At 50.8% G+C, this 15,298-nt stretch overlaps 1 protein-coding gene across 4 annotated transcripts; it reads right to left on the reverse strand.

Annotated features, from left to right (window-relative positions):
• Positions 1 to 846: 846 nt before the first annotated feature.
• Positions 847 to 11,569, reverse strand: LGALS12 (galectin 12). Of its 4 annotated transcripts, XM_074013399.1 has the most exons (10): positions 11,292 to 11,569; positions 11,157 to 11,187; positions 9,038 to 9,126; positions 8,688 to 8,901; positions 7,783 to 7,902; positions 7,172 to 7,210; positions 6,568 to 6,594; positions 5,838 to 5,926; positions 1,834 to 1,984; positions 847 to 1,309 (listed from the first exon to the last, which is right to left on the reverse strand). In XM_074013399.1, exons 3-10 carry the CDS (start codon positions 9,076 to 9,078, stop codon positions 1,163 to 1,165), a joined length of 828 nt encoding a protein of 275 aa, XP_073869500.1. In that variant the 5' UTR covers positions 9,079 to 9,126; positions 11,157 to 11,187; positions 11,292 to 11,569; the 3' UTR covers positions 847 to 1,162. The 4 variants fall into 4 exon arrangements, with proteins under 4 accessions (XP_073869500.1, XP_005577577.3, XP_073869501.1 ...); XM_005577520.5 differs by having other exon boundaries at positions 11,157 to 11,569; XM_074013400.1 differs by having other exon boundaries at positions 8,407 to 8,901; positions 11,157 to 11,569.
• Positions 11,570 to 15,298: the final 3,729 nt, after the last annotated feature.

Consider the following 15,298-nt stretch of genomic DNA (forward strand, 5'->3'; position numbering starts at 1 on the left):
CAGACCATGGCACATATATTACTGTATAATGTATACTATGCTATATATATTTTTATATGGTACATATTATATACAGTTGTATGTAATTCTTAAATTATTTCTCATTTAATCTTGCTCTTTCCTTGGTGGTGGTCCTTCTTTTCTCTTGTCTGTACTTTTCAATTTGCAAGGTTCTTTGATTCCTCTCAAGCCTCCAGCTCCAATGCCCATCTTTATCTGGAAGCTCTAGTGTGGTTAAGAGCCACAAACTCTGCAGACAGAATCCCTGGGTTCTAATCCCATGACTTACTCACTGTGTGATCTTGGCCAATTACTTAGCCTTTCTGTGCCTCAGTTTCCTGTGTTATAAAATGAGGATATTCACAGCATCTACTTGTCTCAGAGACTGTGGCTATCCACCAAAATCCATTCTCCCTGTTTTTTATAGCAATAGAATAAAACTATTCTGTTATTTTGTGACTATTCTGTTTTATGTGGCCCGTCTCATGGATGTCCCACTGGAGAACATGTTCAGCCTCCCTTCCAGGTAGTGAGACCGAGAGCGAGTGCCTGCAGATAAAATGTGACTGTCGCGGGTGTGTGTCAGACCCGGGCCTGGGGCATATGAGATCAGGTGGGTCTTGTCCACAGCCACTGTTAGCCTTCTCAGTGGCTGAGACCAAGATAGGGTGGCAGCTGAGCTTCGGCCAAGGAGACAATGATGATGCCCTGGGGGTGGTGGAACAATGGCTGGGACAGACCCTGAATGTCTCTGGGGAGCAGAGCTGCCCCACTAACCTGGACCATTGTCTCTAGAACTGCTAGATGAGAATGCAACAAATAAATAATAAATAATAAATGACCGCATCCTTTAAGCCATTGTATTTTGGAGTATCTTTGTTAGTCTACAAAACCTGCCTCTGTGAGTGCAGTTCAGGCCCTGAAGGCAGATGGAGCCAAATCCCAGGCTCGTGGTGGAGGAAGGTGCAGAGTCCGAGGAACCTTTGCACCCTTGTGCCTTCCCTCAGGCCCAAAGCTCCTGCAGACTCAGGCCCGTGAGCCCAGAAGTGAACCAGGCCTGATGTGGGGGTGTCAGGTGGACGGTTTAATGAGGGGAGGAGAGCTGGGCCCTGGGTGTGGGCTGACCTTCCTGTTTTCTGTCAGGGTTTCCCTGGAACCCTCCTCAGGAGTGGACACAGTAGAGCCGGACACTTCCACTGATCCGGAGCTCCCGCAGCTGCTCCAGGGCCTGCTGGTTCACGCTGGTGGCCCCCAGTCCCTGCCCATTGAGCGCCAGCTTCAGCCCTCCCTCCTGGCACAGGAGCAGCACCTGGGAAAGGAGGAGTGAGGAGGCTGCAGCTTCCAGCCAGACTTTCCCTTGTCTGCCTGATGCTCTCCCCGGTGAGACCCTCTCCTCTCAGAGGACACAAAGATTGGACCCGGAGGCAGCCAGTACAGTGCTGGAAAAGAACAGGACGGGGGCCTGGCTTGTCACCAGTCCATTGTGGCCTTTGACAAGGATCTTCCCAGCCTTGGGCCTCAGTTTCACCACCTGTAACTGGGGCTGCTTCCTGTAGAGAAGTGGTTCTGCGTGTCGGCATCATTAGGGGAGCTTTTTACTAAAGCTGATGTTGGGTCCCCACCTGCACCAATTGAGTTTCTGGCCATGGGATCCCTGGCATCAGAGTGGAGCATTGAGGACCGCTGAACAGACATTCGCTGTGCTCTGCTGGCTCGGGCCTCCCACCCCATAACATCTGCCCTGTACACCCGCCCCAGAGTCTCCCAGGTCATTATGGGACTTCAGCTCTGTGCTCCTGCCTGAAGGAATGTAACCACTTGGCTCTGACCCACCTCAAAGAATCTCTGGGGGTAAAAGAGGAAGGGGGCTGAGATCAGCTTCTTCTGCCCCCAGGGGGATATCCAGGCCAGAGTTCTGTCTGTGAAGGAAGCCCTGAGTGTCACAGGAGCACGGGAAGCCTGGTCCCTCAGGCTCAGAGTGAAACTGCAGAAAGCAGGAGGAGGGAGAAGGGATCAGCGCCCGCCCATTGCCCGCAGGCTGCTGCTCAGCCCCCAGGGGAAGGGTGGAGGTGGGGGAGTGGATGGAAGATTGAGCTCTTCAGCCTCCAGAAACAAGCACTGAGGGCCTATGACAGCCTCATGGCTGGATGCTCAGAACAGTGGAAAGAACACGAGTTCTAGATGAACTTGAGATTGACTTCAGGGTTGCCATCTACTGACTACAGGAGGATGGGGGTGGGAGGGAAATGTGTGAAAATTGCCTAGCCCGAGCCTCAGTTTCTCCTTCTCAAAATGGGGGTGATTATGATGATGATAGCCGCAGCTAACATTTATTGAATGCTTAGTGCCAGGTATTGTCTTAAAAATTGTCTTAAGTGTTTTCCAAATAGCATAGTGGTTAGAGTCAGGCAGCCCAGGTTCAACCCTGGCTCTGCTACTTTCTAGTCCTGTGACCTTGGGCAAGACCCTTAATCTCTCTGCCTCAGCTTCCTCATCTGTAATGTGGCGATAACTGCACTGTACCTGCCTGTGGCATTGTCATAAGAATTAAACGAATTAATACATAAAAAATGCTTATGGAGAACAGCACCTGGTATGTAATAAGCATTCAGATGATACCTACTATTTAAAAATATTACTATATAGTACAATCTCTACCTCACAGAGCCACAAAAAGCAACAAAGGAGATAATGTATGTGAAAACTAGTGATTCCTAGCACACAGTAGGTGTTTTACAGAAGCTAGTTTGCCTTTCCTTAATCCTCACAAATTCTGTGCTGTGAGTTTGTCAGCCCGTTTAAGTGATGAGAACAAGAAGAAGTTAAATGACTTCTGTTATGAGTAATAGTTGTACAGCCTCAGGTTAGGATGTGAACTAGGATTCATGACCCCAGATTTGGGGGTGGGGGGATCCGGTACCTGCCTCTCAAATAGGGCAACCAGATTATTATTATTTTTCTTTATTTTAGTTTTTTGAGATGGAGTCTTGCTCTGTCACCCAGGCTGGAGTGCAGCGGCACGATCTCGGCTCACTGCAACCTCCCCCTCTCGGGTTCAAGTGATTCTCCTGCCTCAGCCTCCCGAGTAGCGGGGATTACAGGTGTGTGCACCACCATGCCCAGCTAATTTTTGTATTTTTAATAGAGACGGGGTTTCACTATGTTGGCCAGGATGGTCTTGATCTCTTGACCTCGTGATCCACCCACCTCAGCTTCCCAAAGTGCTGGGATTACAGGTGTGAGCCACTGCGCCTGGCCGAGATTATTTTTATCTCTTGGGAACTTCCAAAGTCTCCTTCTTTGAAGCACTATGCCGGAGAAGGCTGCATCCCGACAAGATGCAGAGAGCAGGTAAGGTAGGGGAAAAGGCCGCCCTGGACAGGCCTTTCAGGGACTACTGGTAGATCGTCACAGGAGGAGGTTCCGTAAGTTTCCAGCTTTGGGAAGGAGGTGGCCAGGACTCAATTTTGGAAAGAAGCTTGGAAGGCAGGAACCCTGGAGAGTGGACTGCGTGGAGCCTCCAGCCCCACTATAGCTCCCCCTACCCTGTCCTGCCAGACAACGCTTTGTCTTTCCCTGGCCTGCGAACTCCTGGTGAGGAGGCCTCAGTGTCTCCCTACCTCACCTCCATGCAGCTCAGCTCACCAGATCACCGGATAATCATGAATCACTAGATGCCCACTAGATCGCTGAATAATCACAAATCACCAGATGCCCAGTGAAGCTCTGCTGACGCTCTTTGAGGCTGCAGTCATATACTCTCACTCAGTGAGGAGGAGGAAAGGGATGAGGTGGAGAAAGAGGGATAGATTTTCACTGCAGATGAATCCTGCGCCCTCCATCTCTTACTCCCTCTGCCCCATTCAAGCCATTGGTTGCCTTCACAAAATAGCAGCAGCTGCATTCTTTGCAGCCTCGCTAAGTACCAGGTGCTGTGCTAAATCTTCATGTTGGTGGATCTCAGCTGAACTGGTATATAGGAATGTTTTGTCTGGTCCATAGTATTCTTCAACTTTAATACAATATTCAAAAATTGAGAGAGTTTGTAGAAAAGACGGCTTCTATTTTCGCTTTAAAAATAGTCAGAAGATCTGGCATGACTGGGTGTATGGAAATACTCCTTCCCCTTCACCACCTTCCCAACTGGATTCCTCACTATTTATGAGACTTGTCTGGCTTCTGAGGACACATGCATTCATGGCCCTTGGGAAAGGGCAGTTACTTGCTGACTATGTCATTAGTAACCTTGTGACTTTGAGCCACGATATGAACCTGGTCTCATGCCTCCAAGTTTTGTGGGAAGAAGTGTTGGTTCCATCACTGAGGACTTTTCATTTTCCCTAGCGGGCTGGAATTATCGTTCGCCTTTTTCTGGTAGGGAAACTCAGACTCAGAGAGGTTTAGTGACTGGTCCACGACTGCACCGTTTATAAGAGACAGAACCAGAAATCCAACTCAGCCGTGCCTGTCTTTGGAGGCTCAGGCCGCTGAGTGCTGAGCTTCATGCCTGCCCAGGAATTCACAGGCATGATTGACAGTGTGCAGGGTAAGGGTTTAGTGAGGTCAGTGGCTTAAATATAAAAACAAAATTGAGTAAGAAGGCCAGGCACGGTGGCTCACACCTGTAATCCACGTCATTTCACTCCAGCCTGGGGGACAAGAGCGAGACTTTGTCTCAAAAAAAAAAAAAAAAAAAAAAAAAAATTGAGCAAGGAGAACACAGGGTGCTTCCCTTACTCTGCCCTCCCCTGCCTGTACTGAGATGATTGCAATAGCACCCACATTTCTGGAGCACTTACCACGTGCCAGGTACTATTCTAAGCACCATCCCTAAAGGTGGCATTGTTATCAACCCCACTTTATTTATTTATTTATTTATTTTTTGAGAAGGAGTCTCGCTTTGTCACCCAGGCTGGAGTGCAGTGGTGTGATCTCGGCTCACTGCAACCTCTGCCTCCTGGGTTCAAGCTATTCTCCTGCCTCAGCCTCCCAAGTAGCTGGGATTACAGGCGTGCACCACCACACCTGGCTAATTTTTGTATTTTTAGTAGAGACGGGGTTTCACCATGTTGGTCAGGCTGGTCTCGAACTCCTGGCCTCATGATCTGCCCACCTCGGCCTCCCAAAGTACTGGGATCATAGGCATGAGCCACCATGCCCGGTCTATCATCTCCTTGTTACAGACAGGGAAACAGAGGCACGGAGAGGAAAAGTATCGGTCCTAAGGTTGCACAGGTAGTAGGTGTCCTGAGCACATGCCAACCCAGGCATTCGGGCCCAGAGAAGTCATAAGCTCTAATGCATTTCCTCAAGGCAGCCTGGCCAGTGGCTCTTGTCTAACTGGATTGCAGCCACAGGTCTGGGTTTGAACGCACCATGTAGGAGAAGTTTGGTAGTGTCCACTTAGTCATTGTGTCCCTCCAAGTCCTGGTTTCCAAATACCAGTCCTCTTCTCCGGGGCAGTCTGGCTGTATCTTTTGAACCACCCATTGTGTTACCATGGGAAGCTACATGTTCGCTCTGGGCCTCAGCCTGCATCTACAAAGGGCCTTTCCTGGGGCCCCTTTCCTAGGACCTGGGACAAGAGGCTAGGCCTGACTACATGTACCAGCGGGAATGATGCTCCCCGCACTGGGGCTGTTGGTCCCAGTCCCAGCCTGACCTTCATAAGCTCTGCCAAATTGGGCCACTTCTCCTTTCTGCTCCTCTGTTACCTCATCTGTAAAATGGGGATTAAATGGTGGGGCTAGGAGATTAAAAGAGATGATGTTTTATAGAGCACATGACTGTCACAGAGAGGCTGCTCCCTCCCCTCCACTTACAAGCTGGATACTTACTGCTTGGGCTCTTGCAAGACCAGTGCCCGCACTATGATGACCTGCCCGGGCCAGAGACCCTGGGGAAGAGCATGTGAGCAGGGCACCTCCTGAAGGAACGAGGGAGGTATTGAGAAGTTGACTCCCAGGGGGTGTTGGGGAGAACCACCCACCCCCGGGGGCCAGGGGAGCACGCGGGCAGGCATGTTCTGCCCAGACCTGCAGCCAGGAGGCGTTGCTTATTTGTTTAGCACCTGGCCTCCTGTACTCTGCTCCCGCCAAACACTTTCCCTGGCCCCTCCAGGCTGAGCTTGGCCTCTCTGTGTCCCGACCACCATGTCCTTCTCCCTTCACTCCTGAACTGTAATGACCATCTAGTGGTCTGTCCCCCACCAGCTTGTGAGCAACTGGATGGCTGGGACCAGCTTGTTCCTCTATCCTAGAGCCTGGCACTGGGCCTGGCACAGAGAAGTATCAAGTAATGATGTTCAGAATAAGTGGAGAAAAGGGAAAATGAAGCTGGAGCTTCAGCCTGAAGCTGCCCAGCCCTCCCACAGCCCGCAGCTTGCTATAAAGGAAAGGGAAATCCTGGGGCTGAGGGCGCAAACTTCCTGGCCTACCCACAGCTTGCAGTTTTCTGTAAAGGAAGGGGAAATCCTGAGGCTGGGGATTTCCCACCAGGAGGAGCTCATTAGCTGCTTACCCAGACTGCGCCCCCAGCCCTGATGGAGCAGGAGGGAGGTTCACTCACCAGCCTGGGGCTCATCAGCAGGAAAGGCTGTCAGGGAAAGAAAGAGAGGACACAAGGCCATGCGGTGTTTGCTCAGGAAAAGGGAACCTCTTGTTATTCTGACAAATTGGGAATCTTTGGGGTTTGTCTCTCTCACAGTAGCAGGTGAGTTATTGGAGCCCCAGGGGGATCCTCTGGACTTCAGAGGTTCACCAACTCTGGAATAATAGAGAAGAATGGGGTGGAGGATCTGTCATCCACTCCCTGTGTGGCCTTGAGCAGTACATGGGCCTCATCTCCCCTTCTGTCCTGCTAGGCCAACCCCAGCCACCTCGCGGGGGTGGTTTGAGAAATAAGCGTTTCAACTAAGGCCTCTCCTGCTAGGAATATAGGATCTTGCCCCCTCTGCATGCAGCGCACCCCCATTCATCTTCCCAAGCTGGGCCTGGAGAGGGGCTGGGAGAGGCAAATCCAGGCCCTCCAGAGACTGAAGCAGAGCCAGCTGTGTCCATGGCAACCATAGCAGTGAGGGAAGGGGCAGCTGGGTCTTGTGTAATGGGAGCAGCTGTACAGAAGGGCGGATCAGCTGGTGTGGCTGCTCAGACCTTGCTCACAAGAGACTCACGTGTCCAGCTGGGTACTCTCTGCTGCCCTCCACGAATGGCTGTTCAGAAAGAGAGAAAAGAATCAGCAGCATTTAGGACCACTGCAGTCCCCTACCTATGCCTGGGAGATGGGCAGAGCCCTGGCTTTGGCCTTTAGAGCTCCTCATGTTCCCATTCAGCTGGTCAGTGGTGGCTTCTTGCTGGCATTTTGAACATCCCAATTTCTAGGCCCCACCTTGTACTTACCAAATCAGAATCTCTGGTGACAAGCCCCAGAAATCTGGGCTTTCATAAGCCCATCAGGTGGGAATGATAAAGCCAGCTGCCGCCTGTTTCAGCCCCAGTGTGCCAAATCATTCCTGGCCATTGCTTCTCAGTGTTAACCAGACCCACACTGGGTACAGGCTCCTGCCTGTGGCTCCTGGGCCCTCTTTCTGCCATCACCTTCTCTTCCCCCTCAGCCCGCTCACACCTGAAACCTCAGTGGACTCCCTCCCCCTTGGCTATTACTGGTGCACAGGGCCTCCTCCCTCTCTCAGTCTAGGGTGGAGGAAGGGGTCCCAGGCCTGTCCAGGAGTCAGGGGAAATTAGACACTGCCACTGCCCAGGCCTTGGTCCCAAGGAAACTTACATTGATGTTCAGGAATCCAACAGCCTCTACCAGAATGTCACCAAATATGCCCAGCGTGTCCACATGAGACAGTGGGAGCCGGTAGCGGAAGTGGAGAAAGTGCTGTCCATTCACACTCACCTGGAGAGACAGACAGAGGCTGGCTCATCAGCAGCTAATGTTCATTGAGTTCATAACAACGTCCCAGGCATTGCCAAGCACTTTTCCCTCAATTTTCCTCACTTAACTTCATATCAACTCTATGAGGTAGGTACATTTTACAGAGCCTTGGGTGGCTTAAGTAATCTTCCAAAGGTTGCAGAGGTGGTCTGGAGATAAAGGCACCTTCAACGCTCCCTCTACCCCAATAGAGGCCCCTCATTGCGCTTTCTCAGCAGCCCAAAGAATCATCTTCACTCCATTTACGTGAGGAAACTGAGGCCCAAGAGGCTCCTCTCCCACCAGCTGCCCTGTCTCCTGGAGAAATCTGAAGATCCCATCATGTTTCTGGCAGGAGCTCACATTAGAGGTCAAAACCTTGAGGTCAAGTTCTCTCTCCCTCTTCCCTGCCACTATGGCTGTAAGATGGGGATAATGAAGGTACCTACCTAATGGGGTTATTGTGAGGATTCAATGAGCAGATACCTTTAAAGGGCTTAGAACAGTTCCTGGTATACAGCAGGTGCTCTCTAAGTGCTTGCCATGACTATGACAGCAGTGCCCTCTTTGGAGCCAGGCACCGTAGAGCTTTCTTGCTGCCATGTAGGCCCAGGGCAGCCTGGAACTGGGCATGGCAGCTTCTTGGTCCTCTTGGTACTTGACCACTACCAATGACACTCAACACCGCATCGTGGGGAGTCTGGGAAGGGAAGGAAGGGTGCAAGGACACAAATTCTAGACCACCCAATGCCCATCCCTTCCTTCACCTTCACTTCCTCATTCCCAAAGAGAAAGAGGATGAGGAAGCTGGAGCCTTTCTGCAGGGCCAGGTGGGGCCACCGGGCCTCCCTTTGCCAGCGTCCACCATGCAGAGTGTTGCAGATGACGTGGGGCTTGGTGGTATGGAAACGAGGGTTGAAGTGGAAGGCGATATCTGGCCGGGGACACAGGCTGCAGCCACACTGGAAGTCCACCTGAAACCTACTGGGAGGTGAGCCCCTCGAAGTGCAGTTCTGATCAGAGACCCACAGAGATCCCGGAGGCAGCGAGGAGCCCTCCAGCTCGATGCCTCTAGGACTGAGCTCCAGCACCCCCTGGGTCACCTCCCCCACCTTACCTGTGTGCATCTAGAGGGACCACTCCTTGCAGCATGACCATCTTGCCTGCATGCAGGCCTCCAAAAATTGTCGTGACATAAGGAACCACCTGAACAAGAAGAGAAACCCATCCATGCAGGGTTGGAGAAAGGGCTTAGGAACCTCTATGTCAGGGGAGTGGGAGGAAAGGAGCAGAATAAAACTCAACTTTTCCTCCCCAAACAGAAAATTCCTTAGAGGTAAAAATCAGTGTTCACTGAAATATTTTCTTCCACCTAATCCCCTTTCCTGGACCTTCATACAGCAAAGCCACATTACACCAGAGAAGTCAAATTCAGCTCCCTTGCCAAATTCAGCACCAGCCAGCTGCCTTTCTCCAGCTCCTGGGGCACAACAGGCTGCAGTGACCCCAGGGACGCTTGCCATCCACTAGATGCCACCCTGGTCCCCAGAAGCCTGGTACTGGGACTTTCTGAGGACTGTTTAGTGGCTGGAGACTAGGAACTGGGAAGCAAGAAGAATGGACAAGTTAGGAACTGACAGCTAACTCTGAAATGGACCCCTGGAGAGACGCTTAACAATGGCCTTCCCAGGCTCACCTTTCCCCAAGTAGAAGTTTCCTGGGCTGGGCTCTGTGGCTTATGCCTGTAATCTCAGCACTCTAGGAGGCTGAGGCAGGCAGATCAACTTGAGATCAGGAGTTCGAGACCAGCCTGGCCAACATGGTGAAACCATCTCTACTAAAAATGCAAAAATTAGCTGGGAGTGGTGGCATGCACCTGTAATCCCAGCTACTCAGGAGGCTGAGGCAGGAGAATTTCTTGAGCCTGGGAGGCAGAGGTTGCAGCGAGCTGAGATCATGCATGCCACTGTACTCCAGGCTGGGCAAAAAAGCAAGACTCAGTCTCAAAAAAAAAAAAAAAAAAAAAAAGAAGAAGAAGTTACCCGGCCTTCCTAAAATACATTACACACTTTTACAACTTCCTGCCTTTTCTGGGCTGTTCCTCCTGTCTCTTTTCACCCTGACTCTTTTTCTAAGCATCATCCACTTGGGTTCCTGGATTATTCCTTTCTTCCCTGGAGCTCCCAGGGCATTTTGCTCATGTGGCTGGCTTGGCCCTTGGCTTAGAGGGTCTGGTTGGCTGTTTTCCCTAGGAGTTTATAAGCCCTTCAAAACTGAAGCCTTATCTTTCCCTCCTGTAGGCTCAGTGCCTCGCCTGGCGCCGTGAGGGCTCTGCGTAGATGTGTTCGGAATGAGTGTGAGCAGGACGGCAGGTACACACCAGTAGTATCACAAGATAGGCCTTCCTGTGTTTCTCTCTAACTCCCAGCAACCTTTAGGAACCCAAACCACCTAGAAAAACCTGAAACCCACCAGGATGGCCCTCCAGGTGGGAGCTCGCAGCCTCTAAAGCGAGGAGCTGCCGTAACCTGGGCAGCTGCTTCTGCCCATTCCTTAGGCACCTGAGAAGCATGGGAGGGAGGCTTGGGATGCCAGCCTGGCAAGCTCAGCTGGTTCAGCAGTTGATCACTTCCCATTCCCAGGCTTCCTCCAGGCTTGTAATTAACTGAGAGGACGCAGCTCTCATGGGAGGGGAGGGCCAAGTAAGGGAAAGTGATAATTAATGCTCATTAGTAGAGAGTGTCTGCTGGGAATTCAGCCTCCTGTAAATCATTGCCTGGCTTCAGAAAACCTCTTGGGCACTGACTGAGCAAGAGAAGGAAGAGAGAAACCCCCCGCAACCCCCATCCCTGAGTGGAAATTCCCACCCGACCGTTCCTTCCAAGTTGGGGATGAGACTCTCCTTACTAAGTAATCAGCATCCCCCCAACAATCCTACCCACACCCTCATCCTCCTAGCATCCTTTACAGTAGGGGCAGAGCACTGCGGCTCCAGGCTTCACCACTTTCAAAATGCAGCAACCCTGGAAGCCTAGCAGTCATTTACACCCAAGTGGGAATTAGCAGTCAGCCACTTCGCTTAGCTCAGGAGGGCCTTCCAGAACCCAGGGCAGGTGCTTGGGAGAAGCAGAGCCAAAGACTGAGGTCCTCTCCACCCCACCACCCAGGAGTCTGGGCCCAGTTGGAAGGGAAGAGCCCAGAGACCGAGGAGGTTCCACATTAGAGTGACAACTCACCGGGTGGAAGACTGGCGGTTGCAGAATGAAGCTGTCGGGAATTGGGTCCAGTTTTTCTCCAGGTGACATGAGGGTGGGGCAAGTCCAGCTGTAGATCCTTGTTCCAGGAGCCCTGCCCCCACTGGGCTGACTCACCTGTCCCAGGTCCTAAATGCCTGGAGCAGCTCTCCCAGCTGTTAGTCTCACCTGAGCCCTGCAGGGTCTTAATGCTGTCCGGAGCAGCCCTGGGAGGGCAGCGGGTGACCTCCAGGCTCCACACCAGCCCCACTCGCAGCGGTAAAAGGTAGAGCTCTGACGGGGGGTGTGGTGGGGGGCTGTCGGCAGAACTCCGTGTCCGGGGGAGGAAGACTGGCATTAACCAACTAACCACCCACTCCGGGTCTGCAGCACGTGGCCAGAGGGAAGCCAGACGCTGGCTTCTGTGGGGTCAGTGAGGGTTTGTGGTTTCCAGCTCAAGACCTCATTGGGTCAGAGGAAGGGGAGGTGGTATGTGTGTTTAGGTTCCAGAAACAGCTCCCCCCCCAGCTCCCTGGACAGCCTTGGGTGACTTCCCATTTCTTCCTCCCTTCACCACAAAGGGTTTTATCTCTTCCCCTCAATTTCTTTCTTTCTTTCTTTCTTTTTTTTTTTTTTTTTTTTTGAGATGGAGTCTTGCTCTGTTGCCAGGCTGCAGTGCAGTGGTGCAATCTCGGCTCACTGCAACCTCTGCCTCCTGGGTTCAAGCGATTCTCCTGCCTCAGCCTCCCTGTGACTGCAGGTGTGCGCCACCACGCCCAGCTAATTTTTGTATTTTTAGTAAAGACTGAGTTTCACCATGCTGGCCAGGATGGTCTCCATCTCCTGACCTTGTGATCTGCCTGACTTGGCCTCCCAAAGTGCTGGGATTACAGGTGTGAGCCACCCCGCCCGGCCCTCTTCCTCCCATTTTCTTGTCCCTTCCTCCACTCTTCTTCCTTTTCCAAGTTTTACAGCCCCCTGAGGCTCCATGTCAGCGTCAGCCTGAAATGCTGGGGCCCAGCTGGGCTCACAAGAAAGTAGAATGAGGGAAGGGGAAAAAAACAGAACCCCTTAAGCTCGGAAAGGGCAGCACAAGAAGCACAGAACTGCACAAGAAGGAGACTTGAGACTTGAATTCTTCTTCAGCCTCTCGTCTAATGTGCTGTGTGCCCTTGGAAAAGTCACTTCCCGTCTCTGGGCCATCCTTTGTTCATCCGTACATGGAGAAAGCGACCATAGCAGCATGTCCCACAGGGAGGCCTGTGTCTGGGGGTGGGCCCAAATATCTGCATTTTACTAGAGTCCTTCCAGTTCTGGTTCAAATCCCAAAAAGGCTTTCCCTTTAAAAAGAAGCACAACCTCTCAACTTTATCCTGAGTGAGGAGGTCCGGGATCTGACCCATAGCGTCAGACTTGGCAGCAGGGAATTCCTGCACTGGGCCCAGGCTGGGCAAAGGCTCAAGCACGTGGGGTGCTGAGGCGGAGGACGGAGGGAGAGTGCATGAAGGGTCCTGGGATAAGGTGTCTTAGCCAGTGCTACCTAAGCTGTGGCCACTAGCATCAGCCTCACCTGGAAACTTGTTAAAAATGCAAGTTTTGGGTCCCCACCCCAGACCGATTGAGGAGCACTTTCTGGAAGCTGGGCCCAGGAATCTGCATTTTACCAGGCCCTCCAGGTGATTCTGATGCACTTTAAAGTTTGAGAAGCATTGACTCAGGATGGAACTGGAAGGGCTTTGGGTGCGGAGCTGAGTTTGTTCAGATGTTGTTGAGTAGGTGGAGCTGGGTTACTTAAGGGGCTTATTCGGGGAAATTCAGTCAGATGTGCTCAGGAAGGGTGCTCTGCATACACAGTGAGAGGAAGCTGGGGCTGGAGGGGCCAGTTTGTGGAAGAAAAGAGTCAAATTCCGAAATAGTTGAAGAGATTTATTCTGAGGCAAATATGAGAGACCAATGGCCTGTGACACAGCCCCAGGAGATCCTGAGAATGCGTGCTGAGGGTTATTGGGCTACATCTTGGTTTTATACATTTTAGGGAGACATGAGACATCAATCAATACATGTAATATGTACATTGGTTTGGTCCAGAAAGGTGGGACAACTCGAAGAGGTGGGCTTCCAGGTCATAGGCGGATTCAAAGACTTCCTGATTGGTTATTGGTTGAAAGAGTTAAGTAAGTACCTACAGACCTGGACTCAATAGAAGAGAGTGTCTGGGTTAAGTTAAGGGGTATGGAGGTTTTATCATGCAGATGAAGCCTCCAGGAAGCAGGCTTTAGAGCTCTTATCAGACCTAAAATGGTGCCTGGATCAGGGAAAAGACTTGGAAAGGGATGGGGATTCTCTGCAGAGTAGATTTTCCCCACAAGAGCAAGGTTTGCAGGGCCATTTCAAAATATGTCAAATAAATATATTAATATTTTGGGGTAAAATAGTTTAATTTCTTTCAGGGCCCACTGTCACGTGATGCTATACTAGAGCCAGGTTAGAACTTGGTGTCTTATTGCTGCAATGAGTCTGTTTGGTCAGTCTTCAGATCTTTGTTTTAATATTAATGCTGGTCGGTTGTGCCTGAATTCCAAAGGGAGGAGACGGCATAATAAGGCATATCCAACCCCCACTTCCCATCACAGTCTGAACTGTTTTTCAGGTTAACTTTGGAATGCCTTTGGCTGAGAGGAGGGGTCCATTCGGTTGGTTGTGGGGCCTAGAAATTTACTTTTGGTTTACAAGTTGAATGGGTCTGGACATGGGACACTGCACTGGAATCAGATCTGGGTCCTAGTCCCAGCCCCTGGAACCAGTGCAGATCTTGCAGCTTGAGGCCAATGGTGCACGGTCCCCATCCAGCCTCACTTCCTTCCTGGGTGAAATGAGGAAGGAGGATACGTTCGTTTGCTTGGGCTGCTGTGGATGAAAAAAGTCAAACTCTGTAAAATATTTAAAGAGGTTTATTCAGAGCCAAATATGAGTGACCAAGGCCCAAGGCACAGTCCCAAGAGGTCCTGAGAATATGTGCCTGAGGTGATTGGGCTGCAGCCAGGTTTTATGCATTGGTTCAGTTTCCAAAGGTGGCACAATTCAAAGAGGCAGTCGGGATGGGGGTTACAGGTCATAGGGGGACTCCAAGACTTTGTGATTGGCTATTGGTGGAAAGAGTTAAGTTACTATCTAAAGGTCTGGAATCAATAGAAAGGAGTGTCTGGGTCAAGATAAGAGGTTGTGGAGACCAGGGTTCTCATTATGTAGATGAAGCCTCATGGATGGCCACCCTTAGAGACAATAGATGGCAAATGTTTTCTATTCAGACCCCAAAAAGGTGCTAGACTCAATTAATTTCTTCAGGCTTGGGAGGGCCTGGAAGGGGGAAAGGTCTAGTTATGTTAGCAGAGATATTTTACAAATGCAATTTCCCCCCACAAGAATGGCTCTGCAGGCCATTTTAAAATATGGCAAAGAAACATATTTGGCGGTAAAATATTTGATTTCTTTCTTATCTGTCATGTGATGTTATGCCAGAGTCAGTATGGAAAGCGAGCCACATTATATAAGGTTAAACAAAACCGCTCTGTTGAGATTTTATGGTTTGTAGGTTGTGACTCCCCAGGCCCCTTAAATAGGAATTTAGCAAGAGAAGAAAAACGTCAGAGTTTAGTCCTCACTGCCATAACAAAACCCACAGCCCAGGTGGCTTGAACAACAGAAACTTATTTTCTTACTGTTCTGGAGGCCAGAAGTCCAAGATCATGTGTCAGAGGACTTGGTTTCTTCTGAGGCCTCTCTGTTTGGCTTGCAGATAGACCTTCCCCAGGTCTCTGCATTTGTCTTAATCTTCTCGTCTTATGAGGACACCAGACATATTGGATTAGGGCCAAACCACATGACCTCCTTTTACCTTAATCACCTCTTAAAATGCCTTGCCTACAGATAACAGTCACGTTCTAAGGGTCTGGGGCTTCAACACAGGGTTTTTGGAAGGACCTAACTCAGCCCCTAAGAGAGGAGTAGCTGTAACTGTTATCTTCCTGAAACCCCAAGGCTATTGCCACAGTCGAAGGTGAGGCTGATGAGGCCTGTTCTGGGGAGGGAGCAGCAGGAAGAGGATGGCGCATTTCCTTTCTCTTTTTACATAACTGCTTTTTGAT

This window comes from Macaca fascicularis, chromosome 14, assembly GCF_037993035.2.
Source record: "Macaca fascicularis isolate 582-1 chromosome 14, T2T-MFA8v1.1".
NCBI lineage: Eukaryota > Metazoa > Chordata > Mammalia > Primates > Cercopithecidae > Macaca > Macaca fascicularis.

Bases quoted from the DNA above. Each gene is read 5' to 3' on its own strand.
- LGALS12 (XM_005577520.5), bottom strand. From the start codon at position 11,225: ATGTCACCTGGAGAAAAACTGGACCCAATTCCCGACAGCTTCATTCTG. The intron at 6,595-7,171 runs GTGAGTCTCTTG...TTTCCCTGACAG, and splicing joins GAGAGTACCCAGCTGGACAC to CCTTTCCTGCTGATGAGCCC. The intron at 5,927-6,567 runs GTGAGTGAACCT...TCGTTCCTTCAG, and splicing joins TGCTGATGAGCCCCAGGCTG to GAGGTGCCCTGCTCACATGC.